Source organism: Scatophagus argus, chromosome 6 (assembly GCF_020382885.2).
Source record: "Scatophagus argus isolate fScaArg1 chromosome 6, fScaArg1.pri, whole genome shotgun sequence".
In the NCBI taxonomy this organism is placed as follows: Eukaryota; Metazoa; Chordata; class Actinopteri; family Scatophagidae; genus Scatophagus; species Scatophagus argus.
The window spans coordinates 4,874,035-4,891,949 of record NC_058498.1 but is presented as its reverse complement, the minus strand read 5'-3'; the positions used below and the strand labels follow the sequence as shown (position 1 = coordinate 4,891,949).

Sequence of the window (17,915 nt, the reverse complement as noted above, 5' to 3'; positions counted from 1 at the left end):
ATGCTTAAGCTAACATTAGCTCTAAGGGTTGGTTGAAAACTCACGGACCGACTTTTTAATGATTTCAGCTGACATATTTGAACAGTGGAAGCTTGGAAATGGATCTTAAATATGCCCTCAAAGGCTGCGTGTTTGAAGAAAGGCTAAAACTATGGCCAAGGCGGATATGGACATAAAGAAATAGCACTATCCTTGTGTTTTAGTATAGAGGTATTTAGCTCTGGTATTGTAATTTGACAAAATTAGATTGGATTAGATTCAACTTTATTGTCATTACACATGTACAAGTACAATGCAGCGAAACGCAGTTTGGCATCTAACCAGAAGTGCAATAAGCAGTAAGTGCCATGTGTACAATAATTTACAGTATGTACAGGGTATGTACAGGTGTCTATGCTACAGATATACTATAAACATAAGAATGTATAAGACTAAGAGCAATTATTCAATCTGTAGTTGTCTAATGCATGATATTTGTAGCTGTTGGAAGGGGACGCTATTATATTGTGTGTGCCTTCACACTGAAATTCTGAATTAAACTTTACAGATAGCAGGAATAGTCTTGCCATTAGGGCTGTGTAACATAAAAAGGAAAATCTTGCCGTGAGTCCCCTGTCCCCTGTTGTTTTGAGCCAGACCTGGTCACCAGCAGACCTGTGGAGTTACGGTTGCTAAGGTATGATTGGAAAATTGCTGTTCAGGGGCGCAAATTAAACTCAATTATCAGCAAGAATAAGATGCTTTTCACTTCAGTGTGGAAGCACTGCCAGTGTCTTTTTAAAATTGGAAGGTCTCCCCGTCTCTCTCATCTCACCAACACAAAGACAATTAACAGAATCCCAATGTGTTTTAAAGACTACTTAATTAGCTTAGTCACATATTGTTTGTCAAGGGCTCAGTCAATCATTTTGATGGTCGAACCAATGTCTTCAGTCATAGCAAATCATTCAACAAAGGCGGGGTAATTAGTGACGCTTGCTTACTTAATGGCTTACTCCAAGTAGCTCTAATTTTATTTCATTTTGTTTGCTTTATTATCATGTAACATTTTATTTCATTTTTCCTTTCCTTTTCCAGTTTCTGAGGTTTCAAAATAACACCAGTTTTGCCAAATACAAGAAAGGGTTTTCCACAATTCAATGGTGATTATTTTTTTAATTGATCCACAGAAAATTCTACTAGTTTGTTAGTTATGCAAGTTAAAGCTAGTCTATTTTAGAGGCACCGCTGTTTTAGAAAATCTCTTAACATTCTGACAGCAATCAGCTTTTCTGACAAAAAACAACAACAACAAATACATACATGTATATATACATGATGCACTCCAAACGACAGCTTCTATCAACCATTAAGAAGCAAGTTGCCTCTTAATGGACACAACCTTGAAGGCAGACATGATCAGACTGTCCCTTTAACCACGTGCTGTTCAGTGGGACTCCTCTCTGCTCAGTGGACAAACCTGTATGTCGAAGGTGTATGATGTGTGAGCCCTCAGCTTGCTGATCTCCACCCTGGTTTGCTTTAATCCTCGCTTGCCTGGAACGAACGCCACGCTGTCGTCACACGGCTGACATGCCCGGCGCTCGTTGCTGTGGCACCGGCGGCATAAGACGTTATATGAGAGGTCGTCACGGTGCCCGGTGTCACGTGGTGGGTGCCACTCGAGCAGCACTGATGTCTGGTTGACGACTGAGACCACGTTGCGAGGAGCCGAGGGGACACCTGGAGGAAGGATGATTGGAGGTTAAGGGATTGACCCTGAAGATATGTTTCCAGTGTGAGCTTCAATGTGCCTCTAAGCACCACAATGAAGGGCTGCAGATGCCAGTCAAGTGGCAGGCAGATTACTCTTCCATACCTGTTTGCAGTCCAACTTTATTATCATAGTCACTTGACAAAATCATTTGGTTTTTATTAAGCAGTGCCTTCTAATGGCTTGCATATGGACGCTTGTTTTAATATCAGGCATTTCTGGGGTTTTATAGCTGAGCAAGCTGTCGGATAAGCAGAGCATCATTGTGTGTATGCAATAAGCTATCACAGGAAACATTTCAATTGATAAAATGGTAGATGGAGATGTCTTAGGGGTTCATTAATAATAGGTGATGGAAGTGGACCATACCAGGCTGATTTATTTGTTTGCACAGAAGCTGGAGAATCTGTGTCCTGTCACCCAATCTTTTCCATAAACACATCTGGCCCTTTAAGTGAAAATGCAAAACATCCAATCCAATCATCCTGTGGCTCAAATTTAGGTAAAGAAATGAACAATTAAACTGACTTAAACTTAAAATTAAACTTAAACTTTCAAAATAGGTCATAACATTATTTTCTGCACTTGGAGGAGAATCTATAGATAATAATTATTAATATAATAATTAAAAATAATGATTATCCAGCTCTGTTACATCCAACCTTTAGTTCATCCTGTTTGCTCAGATTATATTCTACACTACAGTGTGATTCGCTCACTGACAAATGAATATGAGGATGATTGCTTTTACTTTTACTTCAGTGACACCAGTTTGTCAAAGTTTAAACGTTTGTTCCTGCCATTTCAAGGCTGCCTACATGCAAAGAGTGCCAAGTGCAGCTTCCAGCCTGGATTACTGGTACCAATGTAGGGAGTTTGGGCTTCAGCCAACCCTGTCTCTAACAGACAGAAGGTGACCTAACAGCTCACCACCAGCAAGAGAATCACTTTTGTCTGTCCGTTTCATCAGTCAGTCAGTCAGTTTCTCTCTCTCGCTGGTTCACTGTCTTTTCTGTCAGCTCATCTCTTTGATCGAAGGAGAAACTCGAGGGTGTTTCTGGAGTGCTATAGTGAGTCTTAAACACACAGCCAGAGTCTTCACAAGGTTAAACCTCGCGGATTCACTTCTCCTTGACTGCTCGCACACATCACAAGACCCACGACACGCACACACACAGACACACACGCACACACACACACAGACAGACACGCCCGCGTGGCATGTTGAAACAAGAGCAGCTGAAATGAAATGGATATTCAACCTTGGCATATGTTAAATCACAGTCATAAAAAAACATCTGAGATGGCCCTGTGGAATATGTGTATGTGTGTATTTGTCAAACAGACACTCAGAGACACCCACGCTGCAGAATCAAAGTGCTAACAATCAGTAGGGGGTTGAAAATCTAAGTCGCACCATCTTATAAACGCTCCTGCGGAGAGAGACAAGCCGTCAGAGACTGTGCATTCATAATTATACGCACAAACACATGCAGCGTGTCAACACAGATATTCACTAAATCTTGCTTTTCATCTGAGTAGTAAAAATACAAATTCTTTTACACTGTCAGACTGAGTTGACTGCAAATACGCATTCAAATGCAAAAAAAAGTAAGAAAAGGGTAAATATTCACATTTTAAAACGACCATTTAGCTGCAGCAATAAAAACTGTTATCTGTGAAATCTGCAGCCACACTCTGCACTTCCTGCCTGTTTTGTAAGCAGCTTACGCATGTGACAATCTGACCCGTACACAAAAATACACTTCCAAACAACCCACACACGCATAGAGTACACATACGCACACACACACACACACACACACACACACACACACACACACCTCCTCCATACCTATGCAGCCCATGAGGCACACTGAGGGAATGATTTTCTGTCAGCCAAATATCCACACACTGCACAGTCAATCTTTCATTTCACCTATCTGATTTTATATGTGATTGTGTTTATACCAAACAAAAATACACTGAAGCTCCTTCCCATATTGAACTTCTATCCCAGAGTTTTCAGACTTTTCTCTCTTCTTTTTCATTGTTGGTGTGTTGGAAAAAAACAACAACCCTGTAACTCCATTTGTTTTTGCCCTTGAAATGAAAGTGCCAAGGTAATTCACAAAGCTGTGTAGGCTGAGTAGGTTGACACCTGACACCTTTTCACTGGGGAAGTTGATTCTTCTTCTGTCAGCATCAATTTGAGAGTTTGCTGCGGCTGTTTGAGGTGAGGTTTTTTATGTGTTTTCTCTGTTGTCAGAATAAGTTAACCCCATAAACTGTTCCGTAATCAGCTGTGGCAAAATCATTTCTTTTCTCACTACATTATGCTGCAACAGATGACAAACGATTTAATTACAATACAACTAAAGGACTAACAGTCACACATTTGGCAGCACATTGCTCCAACAATATGAACTTTTGGTGAAAACACGGAATGAACTCGGGCTACTTTCACACTTAAACTGTTTGGCTCAGGTCAGTCTGGCGCATTTGACCGTTTGGTTGAGGTTATTCAGACTTGGAGAGGAAGCTCGCCATCAGGCTCTGGCGCACACCAAACAGCTGGATTGAGAAAAGTCTGTTCTCTGTCTGATCAAGTGAAATCTGCTGCTGTTTGTTTGTGGTGTGAAAGCAAAGCAGACAACTGGAGGACTGTGGATAGTGGATAAGTGATTTTAGCATGAAATCAAAAACTAAACTACTATAAAATCCTTCAACACTACCATCGGTGAAATGTACAAGTACTGCATTTCAGTACAAATTCAACATACTTGTACTTTACTTGGGTATTTTCACTTTCTACACATTTTACTTCTACTCCATTAAACCTCATTAAATCTTTGCTTTTTACTCCACTTTTTACATTTGTAATCGGGGTCTAACAGAACATAGTTGATCCGTGAGTTGATGTGATCTGCAGATTAATTGAAAAAATGAAAAGTGAAAGTGGAAAAAAAGCCCAATCAGACACACCCACACCTCCACCTAACCCTCCATGCGAAGACAGTGAGCTTTGTCGTCTTGTTGCTGAAGAGCCCTGACATCATGCTGTTATTGGCTGGTGGGCTGCACAAAGACTGATGCATCTGTCTGCAGATACAGACAACACCACACACTTCAGGTGAGTCATCAGACTGAGAGACGTTACTTTTGTAAGACATTGCTGCATGTTATGTCTTTAACCATAACGTGTTGTGTATCATAGTGCAAAACACAGTTTTGAGGCCACAGTTACATTTTTAAAGTGATGATTTCCAAAATCTCGACGCTGACAGATGAGCAGCTTATCTAAGAACAAAAACACATAAGAAGCAGTGAAAAGCTTTCATGTTTGGGTTCATGTGGAGCTGATGATGGAGCACAACAGTTGCCTTAACTGTCCAGTCAGTCCGTTTGACTGTTTACACTTGCTGGTTCAGAGCTAAAAAAGCGATCCAATCTGTGTGCAATGCGAAGAATCACTATAGAAGTCTAGACATCAAGCCTAAGCACACCCAAACAGACAGATAGAGATCACAACCACTTCAAAAGGAAAACAGGACTACAACTGTATTCGCTGTCATGCTTCATACAACACCTGAGAGAAGGCCCTACGTCAGGGAGGTTACGCTTTATACATTTTTATGGCAGAGTGCTGCAAATTCATTCATGAATCTAAAAAAGAGGCCTGCCCATGAATGGAAGAGACCCTTTTTAACCCCCAAAAAATACATGAAGTTGTATCCAGGTCACCAGTACATGCACACACACACACAACACACACACAGAGCGTACACACAGACATGAACACACAGTTTCACAGTTTGAGACTTGCTGCAGAGACAGTCCAAATGATTCATGTCTCAACCTACTTACACCATCTCTCTGTGGAACTGAGAGGCAGCGTTTTTCAAACTCTGTGCCTCGTCTTGCATAGCAATATGGCCTCTTCAACACACTAAACACATATTCAGTTCAATGGAAAGCCTGAGGAATGTGGCAGTGTTATTACTTACTGCTCCCCAAATCCCCAAACAAGGACGGGAACATTGCAGCACACTCGCTCTGAACGAGGTGCATAAAATTAAGGGAGGAATAATAAATCAAAGCCGATATTGGCTTTTAATTCAATGAGGAGATATTGGACTGTCGGTGATGCCAACTGCTGTTATGCCGCAATGTCAGCTATTGGTAATTTCCACAAAAATATCCAAAACTGTCTCTGTCACCTGAAGGCATACTCTAATCACATGCAGATACACTACTGAAAGCTTTGTTGACTATGCATCTATTTTTATTTCTGTTTGACAGAGAGAGACTGACTCACTGGTGCACATGTCCTCCGGTTTGTCCATGTCTCCGCGGTAATAGCCATTCCGACAACCACAGAGGGTGGCGGCCTCGATGGTGGAGCGACTGTTGAGCGGACACTGCTGACATAATCCTGCCCCCTGGAGCGACTTGAAGGTGCCCTGAGGACAAGCTGAAGAGAGAGACAGAGAGAGAGAGAAACCATAAAAAAACAATACACAACTCCTGGACACGAGTGAAACAACAAATGACGTACGTCTGTGCACCTTTTCACCAGTGGGCTTAAAACTGGTAGCACAATGCTGAAAAAACACATTTTCTAGACATAGTAGCACATTATCTTGTTCAGACAAGATGCACAAAAACATTCGATATGTCCACAGGATCACACTGATTATCTGTGGTGCAGATTGTGGTTTCATTTCTCTGGTTTCTTTATCTGGGTCAGAGCTGTTTCTATCGAATCACCTTTTATGACATGAAACACATATAACAGATGAATTATTGAAGATAATGTCCCCCCTCGCACTTTTTATCTGACATTTATTCATCCAGGTACAGCTTGTGCTGAACATACAGTACATGCTTTTTATTCTGCTTGTATGGAACTGCATGGAGTTTCATCATTTGCGCTGAAGGCTGCTTGAGAAAAGAAAAGACTCGTATGGAGGTGGGAGTCAGGGAGTGTTGGATGCTTCTGTTGCATTTATAGAAATTTTAAATCGCTTCTGTTGTGACTGTGTGCTCAGCAGACCTTCAGAAAGCCCTCCCCTTTGATTTAATTAAATGCCGGCGCCGCAGCACGTCTCGTTTGTGTCCCTCTGCAGCCGTGAATTTGAGGGTGTACAGGATAATGTGCATTTAATACCCATCTGTTAAGAAATAACCCCACAAAGCTCCAAGCTTTAAAACAAATGGAATCTAGTCAGTTTTGAAACACGTCTTCCCAGTTCATCCATGGGGGATCTTCAGGAAGCAGTAATGTGATTGAAAGCTGAACCATAGGATGAGTTCAAGGCCTTCCATTGGTTGGAGCTGCTGCCAGTCCAACATTTCTGTGATCCTACTGGTTAGCTGCTGCCATAACTGGCAGGAAGTTCAACTTTTCACAATAGCAGTAGGTAGCTTCCCAAAACAATTCAGTGGGAGCTTCAAGCTTACATTCCATCTGTGTGTTGAGCTGTGTGTGTGTTCTGCTGTCACATTAATTAGCCCAGCCTCACGTCCCACGTGAGGACATTTTGCAGTTCTTTCTGCATTTCACATCGATGCCTCCTGGAAATCAAAAATGAACCGTGTTTGTGAATTGATCTGGCAGGTAGTGATTACACCATAGTCCACCAACTCTTTGACCAAAATAAACATGGTGCATGCAATACACAGTAACAGTGCTGCTGATCAATAACAGGCTTGTATCTCCGATATCTGTCTGTTATTTATTTATAAGATATTTTCTGATACACAGACAGGCTTGTCCAACTAATTGCATTTGCTGGAAATACGTTTCTTATTGTTTGCTGTTTTTATTTAACCTACATTTCACTATGCCTACATTTTCTAAGGAATGAAGAGGACAAGGTGAAACAAGCTTTCAGAGCAGCTGCAACCATTTAGTTCTTAAATCTCAGGTAAAACCCAAGAATAACTCAGCAACTGTTCATCTAGTGAGACACAGGAAGCTGTTCATGTTTCGGGCTAGAGTGCTTGTCAATTTTTTGTTGGTTGTTTTTTATATTTTTTATTTTTTTATGAAACCCTTCAAAGCTGTGATGCAGAAACACGGCCAGCGGTGTGACTAACAGCATGTGATGGTCGGACTAAAAAAGTTTTGTTTAAATCTGGGGAAAAGGTTAGATTCACTAAATAAATCAATGCAACATAATGCCATCATCAAAGATCTAAAAAAAACATATTATATGTTAAGTCAGAGGGTTTCATGTCCCAAAAGGACACCTGTTTTTATTTCACACATTTTTTTTCATAAGTGCTTTTTGGTGAGGGCAAACATATTCTGAATTACAGCCATTAGTTAAAAAAAAAAAAAAAAAAAAGCAAACGGGGAAACAGAGAAGTGTGAAATCATACTGAAACAAAAGCTGCCAAAAGGCTGAGTGAGGTTTTTCAATGTTACTTTTTTACAGTTTTGATTTATCTTTAGCACTTTGTTTTCCCTCCTCCACAGTAATGAATGTTCACTTTATCTCCAAGATGCTTTAGAGGCCCTGAGACCGAAATAGTTACACAGATTTATGATGGAAGACAGATGACATGAATTAAGTGAAAGAAGTAAATGAGACAAAGTGTCAGCAAGATAAGAGCCTCCAAGTGTCTCTTAATCAAATGTTAAAGCCTTTAAGGTCCAGCAGATTTTGTTTCAGAAAGAAAAAGAAACTGAAATTAGCACCTCTTGGTTGTATGCATCTGCCAACCAGATAAGATGCAGTTTACATCCACGTCTGTCCAGAGTCGTGTAATGTATGTAGTGACTGAGCAAAACCAATGAGCCTGTGCTGGATTCCAAAGCTTCAGATATGAATGTTGCTGTCAAGGAGCTACAGATTGTGAAAAAGGTGGATGCAGAAAATCTATACAATCAGCGTAGATTCAAGGTTGGCACACAAGATTAGTGTCACCAAGTCAGTGTCTGACCAAACATGAAATGTGAAATATGCTCACAATGTGCTCCTGAGTTATGCAGTTAAATAATGGCTGGAAAAGTGGCTTTGCAGGACATCATGAGGTCCCAGGAAATCAACCTGAAAACATAATTCATCTGCCTCTGTTGTTGTGCCTCCATGCTGGAGGCAGATGCAAAGAAATACTCAAGAACACAACAAAAGAAAAATATATAAAAATATATATATATATATATAGGAGAAGATGAAGGAGGAGGGAGATGATATAGGAGAGATGAGTTGAAACACAAAAAAACTGCTGTTTCTATTCTTCCCTCTAAATATCACCATTTCTGCAGTTCAGTTCTGTTGACTTCACTCTCCTGAAAGGTTATATTGTTGGTTTTGCTGATGCTTACAATGGAAGCTGCTGTTCTTTGCCTCGATGTTTTACTGCTTATTGTATTGTACATGAACCACAGAGCTTGAGGAAACTACTCAGATCTCATGTTTGAAGTGTACTTCACGTCATGTTGCAGGACTTGATCAAGCTTGCATTAAATGTGAATTATTTTACACCTTGCTGGCTCCAAAGGATGGCACACAGTAAATGTTTTTTTTAAGAAAAAAAGAAAGTTGTGGAGCTCAAGACGCAGATTCACTCATAACAATTTCTGCCATCTCGAAAAGAACTTTAATGAAGGACACCACAGCAGTGGATGAGTTTGATTTCACCGCCTGAGTGATCAGCAAGTCTTCCAAAGTTTGTGGACTGTCTGTGAAAACTAACAGGAGTAAAGACGACCTCCGCCTTTGAGTAAGTAGGCAACATCCCATTTTTTGAGTCTAGGCTTTGCTTGTAGAATCTGATGGTTGTTAGATGATCAGTGTGGGAGACGGAGTTTGGAGAAGGATAGAAGCATGGCAGTATCATCAGCTTTTGAGCTTTTGTTCAGGGAACATACCTGAGCTGACATGCATGTGCGTCAACACGATCACCAAATGACTGCACCGCACCTACATATTGATCATTGGATCACTTCCTGAAAGTTTCACAATAGGCAAAAGGATTTATTGGGAGCTTGACTTTTGAATCGTGCTAAGCAAATCACTGAATCCTGTGGCTGGTTTGCTTGCTTTCACCCCTCAAACAAACTGCAGCAGAATCTGCCTAACAGCAGGCCGAGACCCACCTCTTCGAGCAGTCTCAGCTCAGCTGTTTACTCTGTGCCCGTGTTTGACTAGCGGGCCAAATGATCTGTACTATCCCGTTCATAACGGAGCAGGTTAGGCGTGAAAGCATCCTTAGATTCTTTATATTCAGACATCGAACCTTCCTTTGAAGTCGTGTCTTCAGGAGTGTCAACTGATTGTGTCTCTTTGTGTGTGTGTGTGTGTGTGTGTGGCCTGAATAAGAGGATAGACATCTGGCTTGTCAAGGTCATTTATTCAACAACCTTGCTCATACAAGTGGGGTGTGTCACCATGGCGACAAGTCCTGCTCCCTCTCTCGATTAGTTATCTCTAGAAAGCTCTCTGCATAGTTATCCTCCTCTCCCTCTCTCTCTCTTTCTCGGTCCATGCAGCTTTCTCAGGATTTGAAACTACAAACACAGTGTGTACTTACACACTGTGTTTACTGACTAGTGTTAAAATGTAAAATCTGAACCGGTTAATACTGCACCAGTTAATGGATAAAGCTATGAACCCAGCCACAACAATAGGCACTATAGATGTATTTACTGCATCTTATTTTTTCTAGTTTTAACAAAACATCCTCAGACCGACGCAGCTCACAATCCTGTGATGGGCAAAATCATACAAATAAATCTAAAAAAAAAAAGAAAGAATGAGAACAAACTGGTGACATGAAGAGAGAGCAAGAAAATGCCAAAGAAAGAACAAAAGAAAGAACAAAAGAAAGAACAAAAGAAAAAGATAGGGAGAGTGAGAGTTTGGGAAATACAAAGGATTATTCCTCCCTTTTTCTGTCTCTCCTTCAGCCACACGGCGACCACGTGGATGACGATTGTGTAAAGCTGGTGCGCAAGCTCACTGATCAATTATTAAAAACTGTGGATGTGTGTGTGTGTGTGTGTGTGTGTAGTGAAAGTCTGCAGGTTTTAAAAACTCAGAGGGCGTTGCTGGGGTCCACAGCAGGCGTAGCTTGTATGTGTTCAGTCGTAATGCTTACATTTGCAGGGTAGTGCATTTAAAATTAGGGTCGATTTGAATATTTGTTTAATTTACACACGCAAGCACGTACGCACGTACGCACACACGCACACACACACACACACACACACACACACACACAGAGCACTTTGATGTTTCTCCAGCTTTGCCGGATGGTTTACACAATATGCTGGTTTTGTGCAAAATAAACACAATCTCTGTGGCCTCACACACACACACACACACACACAGAACGACAACCATCTGTTCTAATAGTGAGTCCAGTTCCCTGCCAAGTTGTTATCAGCTGATTGGCAGAAGAGCACACCAAAAAGAAGCCAGCTCGATGGAGACAGACGGGACGCGCTCTGTCCCATGACATCTTAAATTACTGTTTAAGTGCAAAAGCTTTTCATAAAACACAAGGGGCAGCGGTACGTAGACACAGCATCACAGAATCTGTAAGATCAGGTCAGCCGAGTCTGTCTTTAGTCTGCATCCAGTCGGATTTTCAGGTAGGGCTGAGCCATAACACTGATTACAAGATAAACTGGGATTACTGCATGGTTTAGAGCTGTGTCTGCGACGAAGTGACAAATTCAAAAACATGAACGCTTCACAAACGTCTAACCTGGAAAAACAAACAAAAAACAACAACAAAACAGAGTTATGGCGCTGAATAATAGACAGAAAACTTTATGACAACCGTTGACCTTTTCTATTAAAAATGTCATCATTTCATCATTTTATCCCATTAGACGTGTGTAAACTTCTGTCATAATTAGCATATGAATTTCTTATTTATGATTTTAGTTATGATTTGGTGAACTTTGACCACCAAATTCTAATCAGTTCATCCTTAAGTCATTTATTTAATCATTTATAGACATTTATGCCAAATTTCCGTTCCTGAGATACCACATTCACAAGTACGGAATGGATGACTGTCCCAAAGACAGTAAATGTTCTAGATGAAGAAAATTAGAGATTAGAAAGCTCCCTTCCCAAAACAGGCACAGCAGTGTTGGTTGAGTTGCTGAGAACATGACATGCTAGAGACACACAGAGATACACTATATGGACAAAAGTATCCAGATAGACCTCTTTATGGGCCTGTTTTTCAGGGGTTGGGGTCGACCCCTGGCTTCCAGTGAAGGATAATCTTAATGTTTCAGCATACTAAGACATTTTAGACAATGCTACGCTTCCAACTTTGTGAACATCCTTTTCTATTCCAGCATGACTGTGCGCCAGTGGAAGGGTGGCATACGATTAATAAAGAGGAAAACCTCTGAATCAAAGACAGGAAATACCAGAACTCATCACCTGAATCATCACCACATTAACGTTTCATACACACTGAGTGCCTGCACCGTCTCACCAGTAATTAGACCCATCCCCAGGAACGATGAGCAAAGCTTTCAGAGAAACACCCCCACAACAATCTGTGACACTAGTTTGTTTCCCACAGTTAATACTGATGTGTCATAATGTGACAGAAACGTAAGCTCACACTCTGGGGCTCATAAGGATTTATGCTGACTGAAGAGTTTTGTTTATTTTTGCATAATTGATTTATTTAAATAGATATTTTGTTTGCAACTTAAGTATAAAGAAACCACAAAATAGGGGTTTAATTAGCATTTTCACTGATATCACTATTTAAAAAAAACAAAAAACAAAAGTATAGTAATTGCGTGTGCAAGCTCAGTGTATTTAAGAGATCCACAGCAGAGGACTGGGAATACAATAATTCCAAATTTCACATTGATTTTTTTTGCATCGTCAATCAAAATTACTGCAGCATTGTCAAATATCATATATGAGGAAACATTTCTGTGCAAAAGAGACACCACAGCCAACCAGAGCTGACTTGAATTGGTGTACTGAACATATCGCACAGGAGACAGATAGAATACTATTCATCAGTGCCTTCTTTACTCTTTATCTCTTTTATCTGTCACAGTTTGTATCTTTCCGTCCTTGAATTGTCCTTTTTATAAAACTTTTACTTTATTTTACTTCTTGCCGGAAGAAAGGCTGGAGAGCTCTCAGGGCCCCAGAGAGCTCTCCAGCCTTTCTTCCTTCCTTCCCTCCTTCCTCCCTTTTCTCCCTCCTTCCTTTCAGGTATGCTGCTATCTCTCTGAGACACACTCTGACGGTTCAGGACTAATTTTCGGCAGACTAATCTGGCTGGAGCACGCTAAACTAATTAACATGGGATGAAGCGGCCTCACTTATCATTGCACCATATGTACATACATCACACACACACACATGCTCACACACACACACACGCATAAAATGGACGAGAGTCTCCAGGGAGAATACGAAATAATGGGTACTACTACGGAAAGGAAATGGGGAAGGAGGCCAGATATAAAAAGGAAGTAAAAGAGGTAGAAATATATGGAACACTGGGGGAAGAGGAACTATTTCTGTGCCAGGTTCACCCAAGTCTGTCTACTAATATTAGCATATGGAATATCATGAACTGCGCCATGGGCAAAAATACACCAGAAAATGTATACATGCATGTCATTATTACGCTAGACTGCCAGATGTTACATATTTAACATTAATATTTGCATTTTCTTTAGACTTGACTCAGCATGCAGTAGCCCAGCTATGGTGTTGCATTATATTTGTATTAGTAATGTTGATATGCATACATTTTCTAAGATATTTTCCTTCCCATATTTGTAGCACACACTCATTTGTGGTTAAAAAAAAGGACTGAAACCATTTGTGTGATTCCAGTGTGCTTGCTGATAGCTTTTTGTTGTGTGTTTTTCCTCCTGCTGCAATAGCACGGTTGGTGCTGTTGATTATTAGATGCATGTTTACTGGATATTGATTTGCTGTCATGCAACCTTGTTAGCTTTTGCTACAGAACAATGAGAAGTGTGTGTGTGGCACACAACAGTGTGTGCTGCTGCGAGGTCATCAGAGCAGGTTTTAAAAGCAGAATGAATAACACGGCACCATCTCTGATATGCAGTGCAGTATTTGCAGCTGTTTTCGCTCATTTTTACGAGCTCAGTCTGAAGTAGCACAGCCTCATTAATGCACAGATTTACCTCGACACACATTGCCGTTGTCTGGTTCATAACCCGCCTTGCAGCTGCAGCTGCCGATGGGTACCATCCACTCTCCATCTCCGTTACAGTAGAGCTTTATGGGCACGTCGACTTCCTCGGCGTTGGGGATACAACTTCCCCGAGCGATGACTAAGGAGGTGGACTCTGCTCCAGTCAGTGTCTGCACACAAGCAGAAACCATAAAAATGTGCATGTTAGACAAGACTGCACCAAAGTCTGATGAAAAGAGCACTGCAGTTTTCAGTTCATCCATACCTCTGGGAAAAAAGCAAAGTTCTGCACTATGCTTGGACATTTTTTGTAGAATACCCTGACAGCCAGGAGGGACATGCAGGCGCCGAGATCCTGGAAGGCCAAGTGGAACCCTCTGCCTTTGGACAGCGGCCCGAAACTCCGAACCTCCGTGTTCACCTTCATCAGCCTCCCCCCAAAATCAACCTGGGAGAAACTCTCATCAGCTGCGATGGTGTCCACCTTTCAAAGAGGTACAGAGACGGAGAGAGTGATAAGAAAGGCATAAAAAAAAGCAAGAAGAGAAGATACACTCATTTGTACTTTAGCACTCCCATTTTACTTGTCAAATGAAAAACATCAGAACTGAATCAACAACAACAACCCCAACAATTTTGGTGTCTTTGTGTTGAGAAACATTAAAATTATCCTGAGAATCTTACCCTGAAATGCAAATTTACTGCTCTTCCCACTTTGCCCTCAATTCACAGGCTCAAGTTTCTGGATCCATTACCTTAAGAAAGGGGGCATTGGCCCAGTACTCCACCCCTTTGATGCCCTCTGACACGGTCCTGTCGGTCTCCAGATAGTACAGGTTAAACGTCTCTTTGCAGGAGCCCAGGACGCTTGGGATGGAAGCGCAGTCACGAACGGTGAAGCGGATCTCCACGTAGATGCGCTGGGCCGCCCGCCGGTCGATGTAAGTGGTGAGGAGCCAGTTGTTCTGGCTGGGCTCAAACACATTGCACACCTGGTATGTCCTGATGGTGTTGAGGTTCTCATCATACCCACTCACTTCCTCCCACTGGGAAATGTGTGTACGTGAGAAAAGGGTAAGGAGTGTGGACGAGAGGGGAACGAATGGAGGAAGAAGTTAGAGGAAAGGCTCAAATGATTAATGGGTTTACCAAGACCTGACACAAATTAAACTTTTCTTTCCCTCCCTTCCATTTTGAATCTCTCTCTCTTTTCCTACCTCCTCACTCCCCTCCCTCATTCACTATTTTTCTCTCCTCCACCTTGTTCTTTTCTGAACAGGGACAACCATTCATCACAATTAGAGGCGCTCAGCTCAAACACACACACATACACAGGAGACCAGTGTGACCGGCTAGTAGCCAAGTCAGCAAACATCCAAGGAGTTCAAGACAGTGAGCGGAGGAGCCTCTTCTATTTTATGTAAATTTATTCTCTTCTATTTTATCTAAATGTATTCTATTCTGTTCTATTCTATTCCTTTCTCTATTGTGGACTCATATGTGCTACCTCTCTCTGATCTATTGCAATCCATTCTATTCTGCATGGATGGCAGTTAATTGGTGTCACCTTGCAACTGTAATTAAGATTTTGACAGACTCGTTAATGGAGCACTGTAAACTGTACTCAAACTGCTTTCCCCAAGGGTACACACACACACACACACACACACACACACACACACACACACACACACACACACACACACACACACACACACACACACACACACACACACACACACACACACACACACACACATACTGTACACCTTTGCACATTGTTCTTACTCCATTGGCAGGGAACGATATCCAGCCAAGCTCAGCTGTCGCTGTCCTTGTATCCATCACTGTCTCTGTCAGGCAAAACGAGAGACAGAGAGGGAGAGGTGAAAAGAGGAAACTGCAGGGGGAGGACAGGTATGACTTTAATTAACAGTCAGCTCAGATGCCAACTTTAGTACTGCATAGTGATGTGTGTCATTCATATTCATAAAATCCCACTTTACACCTTTTCTGTGATGCTTCTCTCTCTCTCTCTTCTTTCCGCCGCCACCCCCTCGTGATAAAAGAGATAAGTGGCAAAAAAAGAGGCCTCTGATAAAGCCAACACAAAACAAAAGTGACAGTGATATGACACAATCACAATGGTAGTCCAGTTAAAAACAATGTCCACTTTTTTTTTACATTCGCATTATTATGTTCAGAGCAGCGTTCCATCTCACAATGGAGACATTAAGATTTAACATGTGCATCAGTGATTACATCACATATCACAGTATATAATGACACAGTATGTAGAAATCCTGGTGCATCCTAGAAACAAAGTTATCTAATATTTTATGAATATCATTCCACTGATGACTTGTATTTAGCAGTTTGCAGCATTAGCATTTAATAGAGAACTGCTGGCACCAACATTAACAGTAAGTCGAAGGGGGGCAGCTCATTGCTGTGACGGGCCATCATTCCGAAACCTAAACAGTCCAAAAAAGATGTCCCATTGGACTGAAAACCCATTTGTCTCACAGCTGTGGTTGTTCAGCTATCTTTGTCATCTTGCACCCATCAATATTTCAAGTTACTCTTGCATACAAATTTACAATCGTGAAATAAAATCATGAGAATTTCCATTCAAGGCATGAGTGTAAGCGGATCTAAAAAAAAAACAGCAATACACCACATATAACACTAACAAAAAAATTTAAGGAAATCTTGCAAAAAAGGGGTTTGGGGTTGTGGTGGGATTTTGCACATCAGAAACAAGTAACAGCAGGGACAGTGCACATTTTTGTGTTTTCGGAATAAAGGGCCATCAGAACAATGTTCTCTTTGGTTGCTAACTGCTAACAATGGCGTGGCACCCAGCAAAAAGCATTTAGCAGAAGCATTAGCATTTAAAAGACCTGAACCCCTGAACCCCATCTGAACCCACACTTTCAGCTCTACCTGTCACAGTTATTCCACATACTAACCTGACACAATGATTTAATCACAGCTGGCTGACACGCTGACACAGTCATGTACAGTACGTCACAAATCTAATTGTGTTCCAGATGACAACAGAGATGTCCGAAGGCTAAAGATGTAAGACGACTCGACGGCAAAAGCCCAGATGGTAACATTCACTGTAAAACATGTCACTTCATATTATAAATCCCACTTCGCTAATGGAGAAATATTGCTATATGAGCAATCCTAAGCAGTAATTTCAGCATCTTTCTATCTAGTATGTGCAAAGGCTCTTTCGTTTTTCATATAGTACAGCAAGTGGAAAGAAAAACAATGCAATAATAATTTAGATTTTTATATTTATATTTTATATTAACATTTTGGACAATGCTATGCTTCCAACTTTGTGGCAACAGTTTGTTGAAGGCCCTTTTCTATTCCAGCATGACTGTGCCCCAGTGCACAAAGCAAAGCTCCATAAAGACATGGTTGGATGAGTTTGGTGTGGAAGAACTTGACTGGTCCACACAGAGTCCTGACCTCAACCCCATCCAACACATTTGGGATGAACTGGAATGGAGATCCAAAGCCAGGCCTTTTGGTCCAACATCAGTCTCACAAATGCTCTCCTGCATGAATGGGCAAAAACACTCCAACATCTTGTTCAAAGCCTTCCCAGCTGCAAAGCTGTCTGTGTATTTAGAGTGTGATGTCACTAAAGTCTCTGTTGGTGTAATGGTCAGGTACCCCAATACTTTTGTCTATGTAGTGCAGGTTAGTTGGCATGCTGACAGCACAGACCCTAACACAGAGTCCTTTGTAATAAAACATGGTGAGAAGATTCGACGACATCACACCATGAGGCAGCCGCAGGCAAACAACCCCCCTTGATTCTTGACATGCTCTCCTCCTCTTGCACTCTTTCATTCTGTCACCCTGCCTCTCATTATCTCCTCTCCTCCACACCCTCCCCACCTTCATCCTCTCCTACCTCCCAGTCTTTTATCTCCCCCCGTTCTACCTTGGGTGC

The 17,915-nt window shown here is 41.5% G+C and overlaps 1 protein-coding gene across 2 annotated transcripts in view; it reads right to left on the bottom strand.

Moving 5' to 3' along the window:
* Window positions 1–17,915, bottom strand: part of LOC124060835 (ephrin type-B receptor 1-like) — a 73,787-nt gene that overhangs the window by 31,309 nt on the left and 24,563 nt on the right. For both annotated transcript variants that reach the window (XM_046392182.1, XM_046392181.1), the window contains exons 2-7: window positions 15,725–15,789; window positions 14,692–14,982; window positions 14,202–14,420; window positions 13,926–14,106; window positions 6,072–6,227; window positions 1,460–1,722 (exon numbers count right to left, since the gene is read on the bottom strand). In XM_046392182.1, coding sequence (XP_046248138.1) covers window positions 1,460–1,722; window positions 6,072–6,227; window positions 13,926–14,106; window positions 14,202–14,420; window positions 14,692–14,982; window positions 15,725–15,789 — 1,175 coding nt within the window. The remainder of the gene's footprint in view (window positions 1–1,459; window positions 1,723–6,071; window positions 6,228–13,925; window positions 14,107–14,201; window positions 14,421–14,691; window positions 14,983–15,724; window positions 15,790–17,915) is intronic.